We start from the raw sequence: 15,000 nt of genomic DNA, 5'->3' as shown, positions 1-15,000 counted from the left end.
TATATCCTCATGCAATGCACATTATACACTGACATATCAGGTCTACACACAGCGTAAAATTTCTATCTGCTCCATTGCTCGTTTTCAAGTAATCATTATCAATAAAACTCACTGTATCCGCAATCCGAGTTTTTCATCATCATTAAACCAACAGGCCTCTCAATCCCGCCCAAGCACCACCCACACCACCACGGCAATCACCAACCCTTGTTTTATCCAGTAGAAATACATACAAGAAATACAAAAGAAAAAAATATTAATCCCTCCCTCCCCCTCCACAAAGGACGCCCTCTACCTCCTCCAAGCCCGACCGATCACGACGCTGGACTCCTGGACGGACTTCGAGCTCCTTCATGAACAGGACTCGGCTCATCTCACAGACCACGAGCTCTACACTAAAGCCAACGTCGAGTAAGTAGGAATTGTAAGACAAGGAGGACATGCGAAGGTAAGCAGAAGGCGATTAAGGTAAATTGGGAATGAAGGGTAAGTAGAAACTGTAAGACAAGGAGGACATGCGAAGGTAAGCAGAAGGCGATTAAGGTAAATTGGGAATGGAGGGTAAGTAGAAATTGTAAGAAAAGGAGGACATGCGAAGATAAGCTAAAAGTGATTAAGGCAAATTGAGGGTAAGTAGTCTGAGGGTGATTAAGGCACTTTGGGAATGGAGGTTAAGTAGGAATCGAAGGGAAGGAGGACATGCGAAGATAAGCAGAAGTATGGCAAGCTGGGAATGTAAAGAAAGTAGGAATCATAAGGCAAATATAAGATGCCAAGGGAAGCAAGACTGTATCAAGCTAGGAATATGAGGTAAGTAGGAATCTTAAGGTACGGGGGACATGCAAAAGTAAGCAAAAGGCGTCCGTAAGGCTAGTTAGGAATGGAGGCTAGGTAGGAATCATAAGGGCACGCGAAGGCTAAGCGGAGGGCGTCCGTAAGGCAAATTGGGAATGTAGGGCAATTAGGAATCGTAAGATAAGGAGCGTATATGAAGGTAAGAATGAGTAAGACAAGCTGGGAATGGAGGTTAAGGAAAGTCAACGTTAAGTAAAGTGGGAAACGTAAGGTAAGGAGGGAATAGAAAGGAAGCGAAAGGTGGAGGACAAATTGGGATTGTAGAAGTAGGTACTGTAGACTAAACTGCTGTTAGGGTAAGTAGGAGCCTTTTTAAACACTTTTTAAACCGTTACCTCTTGCTCGATTGGTTAAATGCAAGTTGTCAGTAACGATGTTTTTCTGTTCGGCCTTTTACTTTTGTGAATGATTATTATTCCATCGCTCATTATTAATCTGCTGACTCCCCATTAATCTCCTATCTTCCTCTTCCTTTTTCATCCCATTATCTCCCTCCCCCTCCTTCTGCCATCTCACTATCCTACCTTCCATTAACCTCCATCTCCGTCCTTCTTTTTTATCCCTGCTCATCATCTCTCAATCATTTTCCCCATCTCCCTCTCTCATTCCCCCCGCTCCATTAGACACTCTCTTCCCCCCATCTCCCTCTCCCCCAATCATCCCCTATGAACCTCCCCATTAACCTCCCCAACCCCCCTCTCTTCCCACCTCTCCCCTCCTTTCCTCCTCTCCTCACCTCCCATTAAACACTCTCTTCCCCCACCTCCCTCTCTCCCTATCACCCCCAATGAACCTCCCTATCTCTCTCTCCCCATTCTCCTCACCCCCATTAACCTCCCCAACCCCCTCTTCCCACCTCTCCCCTCCTTTAACTTCCTCTCCTCACCTCCCATTAAACACTCTCTTCCCCCACCTCCCTCTCTCCCAATCACCCCCTATGAACCTCCCTATCTCCCTCTCTCCCCATCTCTCCTCACCCCCCATTAACCTCCCCAACCCCCCTCTCGCCTCCTTTAACCTCCTCTCCTCACCTCACCTTCCTCTCTCCCCCCAGCGAAGTTCTCCAAGGAAGGATCTCCCCTCTGACCTTATCTATTCTGCCATCTGTCCTGGACGTGGTCTTCCAGAGGGACTCCATTCGCTGCAAGTGGCCGGCCGTCCCCTTCGACCCGCACCACGTGAAGCTCTGCCCGACGTTCGCTTCGCAGTTCTTCCTCAACATGATCGAGGTGAGGGAGCAAGGGCAGAGGGGGAGGGAGGGAGGGGTAAGGAGATGGAGAGGGTGAAGGAAGGAGAGGGAGAGGGAGAGGGAGAGGAAGAGGATAGGGGGAAGGAGAGTGAGGGAGATAGGGTGGGGGAAGAAGTAGAGAGAGAGAGAGAGAGAGAGAGAGAGAGAGAGAGAGAGAGAGAGAGAGAGAGAGAGAGAGAGAGAGAGAGAGAGAGAGAGAGAGAGAGAGAACGAAAGCGAGAAAGTAGAGCCACCCACCAATACATTAATGCAACAATAACCTCACCAGATGCAATACCAGTTCATCCAAAGCAGTGAGGTGAACGCCACTTGCCAGGCCATTGACCTCGCTGTGTTCGGCCACGAGGTCACGACCCCGCAGTTCCTGGCCTGGGGCACCGAGCGCTTCGGAATGATGAATAGGATGACCCTCCTTCAAGTCTTGTTCAACCTGATTTACGTATGTCATTCCAGAGTTCGTTTTTCTCGATTTCCTTTGATTTAATTAATAATTTTTGTATTTAATTAATGATTTTTATATTTGATTAATAATTTATATATTTGATTAATAATTTTTATATATAATTAATAATTTTTATATATAATTAATAATTTTTATATTTAATTAATAATTTTTATATTTAATTGATAAATTTTATATTTAATCAATAATTTTTATATTTAATAATTTTTATATTTAATTAATAATTTTTATATTATATTAATTTTTATATTTAATTAATAATTTTTATATTTAATTAATAATTTTTATATTTAATTAATAATTTTTATATTTAATTAATAATTTTTATATTTGATTACTATTTTTTTATAATTAATTAATAATTTTTATATTTAATTAATAATGTTTATATTTAATTAATAATTTTTATATTTAATTAATAATTTTTATATTTAATTAATAATTTTTATATTTAATTAATAATTTTTATATTTAATTAATAATTTTTTAGATTTAATTAACAATTTTTATATTTAATTAATATGTTTTTTTAGATTTAATTAACAATTTTTATATTTAATTAATATGTTTTTTAGATTTAATTAACAATTTTTATATTTAATTAATATTTTTTATATTTAATTAATAATTTTTTTTAGATTTAATTAACAATTTTTATATTTAATTAATATGTTTTTTAGATTTAATTAACAATTTTTATATTTAATTAATAATTTTTATATTTAATTAATATTTTTTTTAGATTTAATTAACAATTTTTATATTTAATTAATATTTTTTTAGATTTAATTAACAATTTTTATATTTAATTAATAATTTTTATATTTAATTAATAATTTTTATATTTGATTAATAATTTTTATATTTGTTCATTTTTCATTTCCGTTTATTTAATTAATTTTTATATTCTATGTTTTACTGTAAAGTCTGATTCAACCTGGTTTATGTGTTATTCTAAGCTGTCCTTTTTGGAATTCCGTTTATTTGATTAATAATTTTTATATTTTATGGTTTGGCGTAGATTTTGACTCAAGTATAGTTAACGGAATGAAATAGCTCAGTTTGATTTTGTTTCATCTGATGCCAATAAGAATTTTCTTCCGTATAGGAATCGGAGGTTTAGCGAAGTATCGGTATATTTAATTCATAGCTTTACTTCATTTTGGTATTTTAGATTTTCATCCTGTTCAGCAAAGATATGATGTCCTCTAAAGATATAAAACATATAATTTTCTTTTTTTTTTACTCTATACCTGTAGTATCTTAAACAATCCACTCCCCAAAAGAGAAGGGGTTTCGGTATAAAAAAAAGTAAAATAATAAAAATGATAAAACACAAATTATTGATAGATGGGTAAGTAGATAGATATAAATGGGTTGATAGAGACAGATAGATGGATCGATTCCAGAGAGAAATGAAGCTAGGCACAAATGCTGTCATATTTCGATCTTTCTCACACTCCCGGTCTATCTTCACCGAATCATTCTCACAAACACGAACAACAAATAATTCATAGATGGGTTGGTAGATAAACAGAAATAAATTGATAAACAGAGATAGATAGATAGATAGATAGATAGATAGACATTCCGGAGAGAATTATCTAAACACAGATGCTGTCATATTTCGATCTTTATGACTCTCCAGGACTGCCTTCACCGAGCCGTTCTCACGAACACGGACAACAAATTATTGATAGATGGGTTGGTAAATAAGAAATAAATGGATAGACATAGATAGATAGATAGATCGATTCCAGAGAGAAACGGAGCTAAGTACCAACGCTCAACCATATTTCGATCTTTATCACTCACCCAGACTACTTTCACCGACCCATTCTCACATAGACGACCTTTCGCGATCTCTTTCAGGACAAGTTCGCCAACGGCAGCCGAGTCAGCAGAGGCCGGCAGAAGTTCGGAGATTACTGTCTGGATCAAGGAAGAAGTACGTTGTCTCCCGAGGCTCTCTATTCCGATATCACGAATCATCTCCCAGATATGGTTGAGGTGAGGCGTTGGACTTCCCTTTTCTTGTTTTTTTTTGCTTGTTTTTCGTTCTCCTTTCTTTCTTTCTTTCTTTTTCTTACCTTATGTTATTATTTTTGCTACTATCTTCTTCTATCTTCTTTATTTTCTCTTCGCTTCGTCTTTGGGTTTCTTTTTTTATATACTCTACTCTTGAAATCTTGTTCTATCTTTAACCTTAATATTCGTTCATTTGTTTGTGTTAATTATTCGCTAAAATCTTTTGTTTATTCATCTGTTTCACTCTTTAGTTATCAAGTTTTCTAAGTTTTCTCTTGCGAGTCATACTATTGTCGTACATGTTTTATTTTCAGTTCATATAAACAAGCATTTTTACCATATATATCTATATAAACAAGCATTTTTGCACAATATGTATCTATATAAACAAGCATTTTTACACAATATGTATCTTTATAAACAAGCATTTTTACACAATATGTATCGATATAAACAAGCATTTTTACACAATATGTATCGATATAAACAAGCATTTTTACACAATATGTATCTATATAAACAGGCATTTTTACACAATATGTATCTTTATAAACAAGCATTTTTACACAATATGTATCGATATAAACAAGCATTTTTACACAATATGTATCGATATTAACAAGCATTTTTACACAATATGTATCTATATAAACAGGCATTTTTACACAATATGTATCGATATAAACAAGCGTTTTTACACAATATGTATCGATATAAACAAGCATTTTTACACAATATGTATCGATATAAACAAGCATTTTTACACAATATGTATCTATATAAACAAGCATTTTTACACAATATGTATCGATATAAACAAGCATTTTTACACAATATATTTCTATATGAACAAGCATTTTTTATACTTTAAAATATCCGACTTTCTGACGGCCGCAGGGGAGCCACAACCACGTCCTCACGAGCAAGTTCAGCTCCAGCAGCCAGTGCATCGCCCTCCAGATGCTGGCGGAGAATAGCACGGGTAAGAGGACGGAGGGTGTGTGGGGGTTAAATGGATGAAAGGGAGATGAGGAGGGCGAGAGCGGGTAGTGAGTGAGAAAGGAACAGAGAAAGATGGAGGGAGGGAGGAAGGAAGGGAGAGATGATGGAAAAGTATGATTTATATATAGGTATATATATATATATATATATATATATATATATATATAAATGTATATATATGTATATATATATATATATATATATATATATATATATATATATATATATAGAGAGAGAGAGAGAGAGAGAGAGAGAGAGAGAGAGAGAGAGAGAGAGAGAGAGAGAGATAGTAGAGACAAATGGTAGAGATTGAGAAAGAGGTGAAATACGAGAGAGAGAGAGAGAGAGAGAGAGAGAGAGAGAGAGAGAGAGAGAGAGAGAGAGAGAGAGAGAGAGAGAGAGAGAGAGAGAGAGAGAGAGAGAGAGAGAGAGAGAGAAGAGAGAGATGTTAGACATTGAGAAAGAGGTGAAACGAGAGAGAGAGAGAGAGATAGTAGAGACAAATGGTAGAGATTGAGAAAGACGTGAAATACGAGAGAGAGAGAGAGAGAGAGAGAGAGAGAGAGAGAGAGAGAGAGAGAGAAGGGAACTTCAACCAGTACACCTTTTCCTTCCCTCGGCAGAGCTCAGCGAGGACAACCGGACGGACATCGCCCTCCTCCTCTCCTCGTGCACCGGCGTCGAATCGGCCGATGTCCCGACGGCGCTGAAGGTAAAGCCAAGCCGTTTCCGCGAGGGTTAAAGGGCAACCTCGCAGACGCCACTAATGCAATATTTCTTTTTATTTTAGAGCTTTGATTGAGATTTATATTCAAGGCTAGATAGCTACTTATGTATATATTTGCAAGGACACACACACACACACACACACACACACACACACACACACACACACACACACACACACACACACACACACACACACACACACACACACACACACACCAAACAATAGCAACAACAAATACACCACAGACACACACAAACAACACACAACACACCAGCCACACGAGTACACACCCGTCGAGCACAAGTGAGACAGCCCCCCTCGCCCCCTCCTCCCCCTCCAGGCTTTAGCTCGCGTGATCGCCGAGAACGAGGAGGTGGACGACTTCCTTGGCATGACAGGAGACGAGGCTCAGGTGTGGCTGGAGAGCGACCCCGGCCTCGTCGGCACCGCCTTCAGGGCCTTCCTCGCCAGGCACGGGCATCGATGCATCAAGGAGGTAGGGCAGGGGAGCACTGGGAGCAAGTTGTGATGTGTGGCGTCTTATATAGACAGATGTAGATAGATAGATATAAATGAATAGATAGATATAGATGAATAGATAGATAGATATAAATAAATACATAGATATAGGTGAATAGATAGATAGATATAGATAAATAGATAGATAGATATAGATGAATAGATAGATATAAATAAATAGATAAATAGATCGACATAGATGAATAGATAGATAGATGTAGGTAGATAGATATAGATAAATAGATAGATATAGATAAATAGATACATAGATATAGGTAAGTAAATAGATAAATAGATAGATTTATATGTATATTGAGAGACATATTGTTATTACATCATATTGTACAATAGTAGCTTTACTTATTTCTTTGATATTTGTATTCTGAAGTTGAAGAACCCTTGGCTGAAATGAAAGTCGTATGTTCATTTAAAACAAAACACTCAAATATTCAATGGAATGAAATTACGTTTCGAACTAGATTTTTTATAATTACGCTTCATAAGAAACATTAATTTGTGTATAAATTCATGTTTACGTTTGTTTTTATATGCTGATTTGAAAGCTGATCGTGTAATATATAAATGTAAATGCCTCAACCATTATTGTTTGATCATATCTAAATGAAAATATTTTATCTGAACTTAATTCTACTTGTTTCTCACACTAGTTCTCTCTCTCCAGCTCGACCTTCACTCTGTGTCTTGGGGAATGGACCCTCACACGCTCGTCCAGACGCTGCAGGTAAAGATTTATAGGCCTATTTGAGACAAGAAAAAATGGAAAAGACAATGAAAACTTTAAAAGCTTAATTTTAGCGTAGACTTTGATTTCACTATATGTTAATTGATTGTGACTTTGGAACTGTACATAGTTTGGCTTATTTTGGACAAAAAAAATCTACTGTCGAAGGATTATGCGTAGAGAATGTAAGGCGTCAACACGCATGTATGTTTGCACTGGTTACGTAATCCAACAGGTGATGGTGCGACATCCCAGTAGCTACACGAGTGTGAAGAAAGTTACTTCCATCGACCAAGCTCTTGACAGCATCAGAAGTCAAGTGACGCCCAAGACCAAGTAAGGAAAGGCGACTGTGATGAGTATGTTAGAGGGAGTGTTGATAGTGGTGGTGATGCTACTAGTGGTGGTGAATGGTGACTTTTTCTCATTTGTAATGGTAGTATTGGTGAGATTTCTGATGACGATAGTCGTGATTGTATTGACGTATGGATTAATGTTGATTAATCTGACAATGATATTGATTAAATCCATAACGAAAATGATGAAGGAAATGACATCAGCGTAGATAGAAGGAAACAATACTGATATCTCCCTCGCATAGATATCAACAAGCAAACTCCACCAGATCCTTCCCTTCACGCACTCGACACAACTGACGAAAATGACCAAATAGATAAACTAAAAACAGAACGAAATAACTAACCCTTCTTCTCCTTCCCCGCAGACGCTCGCTCAAGTTCGTGCTGCCCATGTGTCGCGAGGCCGTCGTGAACCGCGAGGCCACCAAGTCTCAGATCGTGAAGATCCTCGACGGCTTCCGGAAGGCGTACAGGTAGTGCGAAGGGCGCCGGCGTATATGTATATATATGTATATATATATATATATATATATATATATATATATATATATATATATATATATATATATATATATATATACACACATATATTCATCTTGTGACAAATAACCACTTTTCTGTACCACCACTAAAACATTTGTTTTACACGGAATAATTTATCTCCTGCCCCCCCCCCCCACCTCCAGGAACCTAGGTCAGCTCATGGTCTCGGAAGCTCGACTGCCTGACGCCGACCTTATCTTCTATCTGAAGCACAGCGAGATCGGCGAACTCATTAGGACTCGGTCTCCAAGCCTTATTGCGAAGTATGTAATTGGCAACTTAGGAAGAAGTGTAGAATATAAGGGAAGTTATATGATTTATGACTGGTCGTGTGATGGAATTAGAATTATATATGAATTCTAATCTTTTCATTTCAGTACGTGTGTTTATGTTTGCGATTTTGTTATGTGATATATATTTCAGACAAAGAGTATTTCACAGGCTATAATACTTTTGTTTCCTTTGAAAATTACCAGTAATTTTTATTTTATTTCATTTTCTTCTTGTCATCTAAAGAGCAGTGCGAAGGAAACGGCTGGACGCGCAGATTGAAGCCACGAAGTTCCCTGAAATCTCCGTCGGATTGCCGCGGCCGGTCAGTTGCATCTCGTATTGTTGCAAAGTTCCCTTTCAACTTTTCGAGGAAATATGATACGAGAGGAAAATTTCTACTTACCAATATGATACGTTTTTTAAAAGGATTTCATTATTGTTATTACCAGCTGTTGTATTTGTAATTTTACAACCATTATTATTATTCCACCGTTGGAATCGAAATACAGCTGCTATTGTCACTATCACTATTACTGCTCTTATTGATAATGATCTTAATGTTCATTCATTATTCGTTTGTAGTATCATTACCATTCATCATTACTTTAACCCATAATTCTTTACGGTTATAGATCTCTGCCAGTGAGTCCTTCGTCGTGCCCTCTGATGGCAGCGAGCTCGTTCTGCAGGGAACCCCCGTGTGCCAGGGCATGGTCACCGCCCCCGCCAGGATCATAACGGACCTCAAGGATGCGCCGACCATACAGGTACGTCCAGGCGAGGCAGGTGAGAGAGAGGGAGGGAAGGAGGGAGGGAGGGAGGGAGAGAGAGAGAGAGAGAGAGAGAGAGAGAGAGAGAGAGAGAGAGAGAGAGAGAGAGAGAGAGAGAGAGAGAGAGAGAGAGAGAGAGAGAGAGAGAGAGAGAGAGAGAGAGATAGAGAGAGAGAGAGAAAGAAAAAGAAAGAGAGAGAGAGAGAGATAGAGAGAGAGAAAGAAAAAGAAAGAGAGAGAGAGAGAGAGAGAGAGAGAAAGAGAAAGAGAGAGGAAAAGAGAGATATAGATAGATAGATAAAGAGAGAGAGAGAGAGAAAGCAATCAAACAATAAAAAATAAAACTGACCTACACGACAACCCCGAAACTCGACCCCTCACACGACGGCCTTTCCCCTCGCTCAGAACGGCGACATCCTGGTGACCCACAGCACGGACGTCGGCTGGACACCCTACTTCCCGCTGCTGTCTGGTGTCGTCACGGAGATCGGCGGCTTGGTCTCGCACGGTACCTGTTCTCTTTGTTTATTTGAGCTTTTTCTTTATTGATTGGTCTTTTTGTTTGTTTGTTTGGTTATTTGTTTGTTTGTCTGTTTACGCCTTTTCTGTTCTGTCTGTTTGTTTTTGTTTTATTTACTCTGTTTATTTTTTCAGTTGTTTGTTAATTTTTCTTTCTATTTTATTTATATATTTATTTATTCATTTAATCTTTTCTGTTTTGTTTGTTTATCCACTCTTTTCATATATTTATTTGTTATTTTTTCTGTTCTGCATTTTTATTTACTCTTTTTATTCACGTTGTTGACACCCAGCATCTTTTAATTAAAGATTTATTTTGTGTATATTATTTAAACTCGAATTGATATGGTGTTATGATAAGGATGACTTTGCAGGCGCGGTGGTTGCGCGCGAGTACGGGCTTCCGTGCGCAGTCGGGATAGCGGCGGCCACGTCCATTCTGCGCTCAGGTAAGTCTAGGACACGCACATTGCGCGCGCGAATATATATTCACATGCACAGATATAGTATATATATGTATATGGATATGCGGGAACATATAGAAACATATGCATGTATAGGCATGCACGCATATGCATGAGCACACGCATGCATGCACAAACACACACACACACACACACACACACAAACACACACACACACACACACACACACACACACACACACACACACACACACACACACACACACACACACACACACACACACACACACACACACACACACACACACACACACACAGAAAAAAATACTCAAAATTGAGCCATTCTAACTGGATTATAGTAACGGTAGACGGTAGTTCTAGCATCATAATTCATTCAATTCCATATCATTATCTTGCTGTGATCACAAGCCTTGCTCTCAATACCATTAAAACATTTATTCCTCAGCAATGTATCTGGCGCATGGTCCTGGCGAGACAAAATTTATGAATGCGATTATTGAGCGAGTGCCTGGCTACACCCCCTCTCTCAAATATTCATTGATCACTATTGATTGCTTTCTCTTTTTATAGCATTTATCTACATTCTGTTTTATTTCTGTCTTCTTTTTTTATTTTTAGCCTTTTCCTTCAGACAATTATAGAGCGTCCTCTAGTTTTTTTTATTTTCATATCTTCGAACTTAGGAAAGTTTTGTATTTCCTTTCAAAAAAGAATAATTTAGGCCATTTGAAAGATCGAAAGCTTAAGCTCTTGAACACAGACACAGAAATGTGTACACAAAGATGAACAGGAAGACAGCCACAGTTGTTTATGTAAATAAAAACAGATATTCTTATCAACTTGTTCCAAAGCCCAAGGTGTCCACAGTTTTACTCTTTGAAACAGCGAAATCCTTCCATCTTTCGCAATCTTCTGCGGTCTTCCTGGCTTCTTGGAGTTTTAAAGATGCTCAGTGCTAGATGTTTGAAAGCCAGGTTTTTCTTGATCTTCCTCTTCCTCCTTTTCTCAAGGATCACTGCCAGGCACGGTCGAATTCACTAGACATTCTTCTTCGTTGACAGAGGATTTATATTTTCTTATATTATTGGATTCTTTCTTTTCTCACGCTGATATTTTACCACGAATGTTAAATGGTATTTAAAGAATATTTTCGAAATATTTCATTTACCTTTTTCTCGTATTTTGCATTAACTTTAAAAGTTAATTTTCTAAATTTAATATCCGTTTATCCAGTTCAGTCGATATTTTAAATTGTAGGCTACACAGCCATTTACCATTATTGTTACATTACCATCGACACCATCAAAGGCTTCAGTCATGAAGAGTTCAAGGAAATATTAGGTAAATGAGGAGAGATGCCGAAGCACTAGTTAACTCTGGAAGTAATTGCTTGACAAATCACTAGCAAAACAAGACCTTGCGCGTTCAAAGCATTGTTCACTGTTACTGTAAAACTGATGCTATATTTCATCATTAACCAAATCACTTGAAGTCCACTGCCTGGCGAAGGTCTCACAAACATTCATAAAACCGTGGGAGATTTCTTATGGGAGTCCCAGCAACTTCGCAGCGATTGTGCATTTCTGAAACCAAGCTTTTATTCTCATTCCATTCGACTTACGATTAGAGATAAGACAATATCGGGATAATTATGGTAACTGATTTTGTCCATTTCTCTGCCAATCGCTTGTTTTCATAACATATTGTTTATTTTAAGCAATACTTCTGTCATGCTATTAGTCCCACTTTAAGAAGCTCAGAAATTAATGAGAGAGAGAGAGAGGGAGAGAGAGAGAGAGAGAGAGAGAGAGAGAGAGAGAGAGAGAGAGAGAGAGAGAGAGAAAGAGAGAGAGAGAGAGAGAGAGAGAGAACGGAAAATAGAATCCATATTCAATGAAATATGTAATTATAATTTAGTTTTTACCTATCATTACTAACTATTCACTGTAGGAATAATAAGCACGCCAAAACGGGGCCTGAAGTATGGTTTTTGTATAAAGATATTTTCTTGCTTCTGATCTTGATGTCTTCAAAACTCAGTGAATTGTCTTGAATTTCCTATGTTTATATAGTTATTTCACCATTTCTTCCAGAATCCTTAGCGACTTTCTGTGGAACCCAGGGTAGGAACCACCAGCTTCAGATTCCTGTTCCTTAAGACATAAAAGGAATACAAAACCTTCTTCATTGCAGGTGACACCATCATCCTCAACGCCACGAAGGGAACGGTTACCCGAGTGGAATCCAAGGCGACGTCAGGAGATTAGACCTTGAAGGCTCTGGGGCTCGATAGCCTTGCATTTCATTCTTCTGTTGTCTCAGCGTCTTCTGTCTGTCAGTTTCTTTGTATGTGTGTGCCCGTTTGTGCGGTTTTGACATTTTTTGTGTGTATATATATGTGTGTGTGTGTGTGTTAGTTTCTTTGTGTGTGTCTATACTTGAGTATGTGTGATTAAACGGGTCTTGATATGTGATTTAGATAGACTGGCAAGCCGTTTTACCTCAACTGATGAAGTTTTCTTTATATCTTAGAATTTAAAGATGCAAAAATTTATATATTCTTGTGTCTTGTATATTTTGAAATTTAATGTATATATCTTGCAGAAATAAACTTTGTTATTTCCCCATGAAGAGTGTTATAATTACTTCCTTTTCTTATCCATATATATATATATATATATATATATATATATATATATATATATATATATATATATATATATATATTTATATATATGATTTAGCCATACATCGAGACAGTCAGTCAATCAGTCTGTTGGACAGTCAGTTGATCAGATAGAGAATAGTAAGCTACTAACTCAGTACCTGCTGCACTCACTCACTCACTCACAGTCTTTTTTTTTCTCTCTCTCTCGCTTTCTCTCTCTCCCCCTCCTTCCCACTTTCCCCCTCCTTCCCTATATATATATATATATATATATATATATATATATATATATATATATATATATATATATATATATATATATATATATATATATATATACGCATATCTATACATGCATATATAAGGAGGTAGACCACATCCTTATTAGCACTCACTGGAGGATCCTCCGGAACTGCAGGGTTTACAGGAGCGCCGAGTTCTGTGTTGTAGTGACCCTGCAAACGTCCATTTCAAATTTTCCCGTCTCTCCAGTGGCTACTCTAGTGTTTCACCTGGACAGATTGGGGGAAGACGAGTGCACACATGGGTTCGCCACAACAATCTCTGATCGGTTAACAGTGCTTGAAAGCTTGACGGACCCAGTAGCTCTATGGGATTCATTTAAGCATGAAACACTTGATACAGCGCAGGAGTCCATTAGTAAACGTCCCAGGACAAGGCAGAATTTCATCTCGTTGGGGACATTGGAGGCCACAGATGCATGTCACGTGGTTCATCTGAATGGCAATCAGAATTTGCTCCGTTCCTTGGTGCGCAGGGCTCGAACCCTGATGAGAAGGGATAAGAAACAGTTCATCAGAAATCTTGCCGAGGAGGTGGTGGGGGTTTGTCTTCTTTCCTGGTAACTTAGGAGTGAGGCTAGCTTGTGCCCTTGCACCAACACTTTTCACCACACATGAACTGGATAATGGTCGGAACTACTATCCAAAGTCAGTGTGGAGCAACACTGAGCAATATCAAGGTCTATGACCTTGATTTTGCCGACGATGCTATTCGGAGAGTCTCTGGAATCTCTAGTGGCGAATCTTGATGCATTCAGCAATGAGGCAAAGCCCCTGGGATTACAGGTCTCCTGGACCAAGACCAAAATCGAGGATTTGGGATGCCTGCCAGGAAAACCTGTTCAGTCGATATGCGCTTGTGGTAAGGATTTTGAAGTCACAGAGAGCTTTACATACCTTGGTAGTGCAGTTAATATCTCGGACATGATTATTTTGAAGCAGCAACAGGTGATACAGGAAGACTACAAATACAGATCTAGATGTGATAAATATGATACTACTACTGATAGTAAAGATAGCAACAGCAGCAGTAGCAACAGAAGAAAGAGCAACAATGATTACTGAAAACTATTGCAAATAATGATAACAATTACTATTACTATTATTATTATTATTATTATATATAGATAGATATAGATATAGATAGAGAGATATACAGTATGTATTTCCACAATTGATTTATCTTTATTGCTAAATATGTGAATTGGAGAAGCCAAGAGAAAGACAACAACATTGCGATATTTTATTTTAAAATACATACAAAAAATGTGATCAACCAGAATCTACTATTGTATTTATTTCACAGCTCACCTGTTGTTATGATGGATAGATATAACACCATTTTTATGAGGCTGTATATTCCTCTAATACTTTCATCACGTTACGACAAAGGCACGACTTACGGTGATACAATACACATGTGACAAAAAATAGAAATATATATATATAAATAATGCACACACAAAAACGCACGTATACTCACACACGTAATCAGGTGACGGAGTAATGAAAATGACATTACTATTAGTGAGA

The 15,000-nt window shown here is 37.7% G+C and overlaps 2 protein-coding genes across 3 annotated transcripts in view; one reads left to right on the top strand and one right to left on the bottom strand.

Annotated features, from left to right (window-relative positions):
* Window positions 1-13,124, top strand: part of LOC113805473 (rifampicin phosphotransferase) — a 51,593-nt gene extending 38,469 nt beyond the window's left edge. For both annotated transcript variants that reach the window (XM_070143945.1, XM_070143946.1), the window contains exons 17-32: window positions 284-411; window positions 1,910-2,084; window positions 2,373-2,543; window positions 4,440-4,577; window positions 5,493-5,577; window positions 6,221-6,309; window positions 6,668-6,823; window positions 7,529-7,588; window positions 7,824-7,924; window positions 8,313-8,420; window positions 8,634-8,753; window positions 9,007-9,085; window positions 9,396-9,530; window positions 9,939-10,041; window positions 10,427-10,501; window positions 12,691-13,124. In XM_070143945.1, the coding sequence (XP_070000046.1) occupies window positions 284-411; window positions 1,910-2,084; window positions 2,373-2,543; window positions 4,440-4,577; window positions 5,493-5,577; window positions 6,221-6,309; window positions 6,668-6,823; window positions 7,529-7,588; window positions 7,824-7,924; window positions 8,313-8,420; window positions 8,634-8,753; window positions 9,007-9,085; window positions 9,396-9,530; window positions 9,939-10,041; window positions 10,427-10,501; window positions 12,691-12,764 (1,797 nt within the window). In that variant the 3' untranslated portion in view covers window positions 12,765-13,124. The remainder of the gene's footprint in view (window positions 1-283; window positions 412-1,909; window positions 2,085-2,372; window positions 2,544-4,439; window positions 4,578-5,492; window positions 5,578-6,220; window positions 6,310-6,667; window positions 6,824-7,528; window positions 7,589-7,823; window positions 7,925-8,312; window positions 8,421-8,633; window positions 8,754-9,006; window positions 9,086-9,395; window positions 9,531-9,938; window positions 10,042-10,426; window positions 10,502-12,690) is intronic.
* Window positions 13,125-14,697: 1,573 nt separating this feature from the next.
* LOC113805474 (transmembrane protein 45B) overlaps window positions 14,698-15,000 on the bottom strand; it is an 11,633-nt gene continuing 11,330 nt past the window's right edge. Inside the window, exon 5 of the mRNA XM_027356478.2 lies at window positions 14,698-15,000. This exon is cut by the window's right edge and continues 482 nt beyond it. The gene's annotated coding sequence lies outside the window, so the exon portion shown is untranslated.

Source organism: Penaeus vannamei, chromosome 31 (assembly GCF_042767895.1).
Source record: "Penaeus vannamei isolate JL-2024 chromosome 31, ASM4276789v1, whole genome shotgun sequence".
In the NCBI taxonomy this organism is placed as follows: domain Eukaryota; kingdom Metazoa; phylum Arthropoda; class Malacostraca; order Decapoda; family Penaeidae; genus Penaeus; species Penaeus vannamei.
Note: the sequence above shows the minus strand (reverse complement) of the source record. Positions and strands in the feature narration are given on the sequence as shown.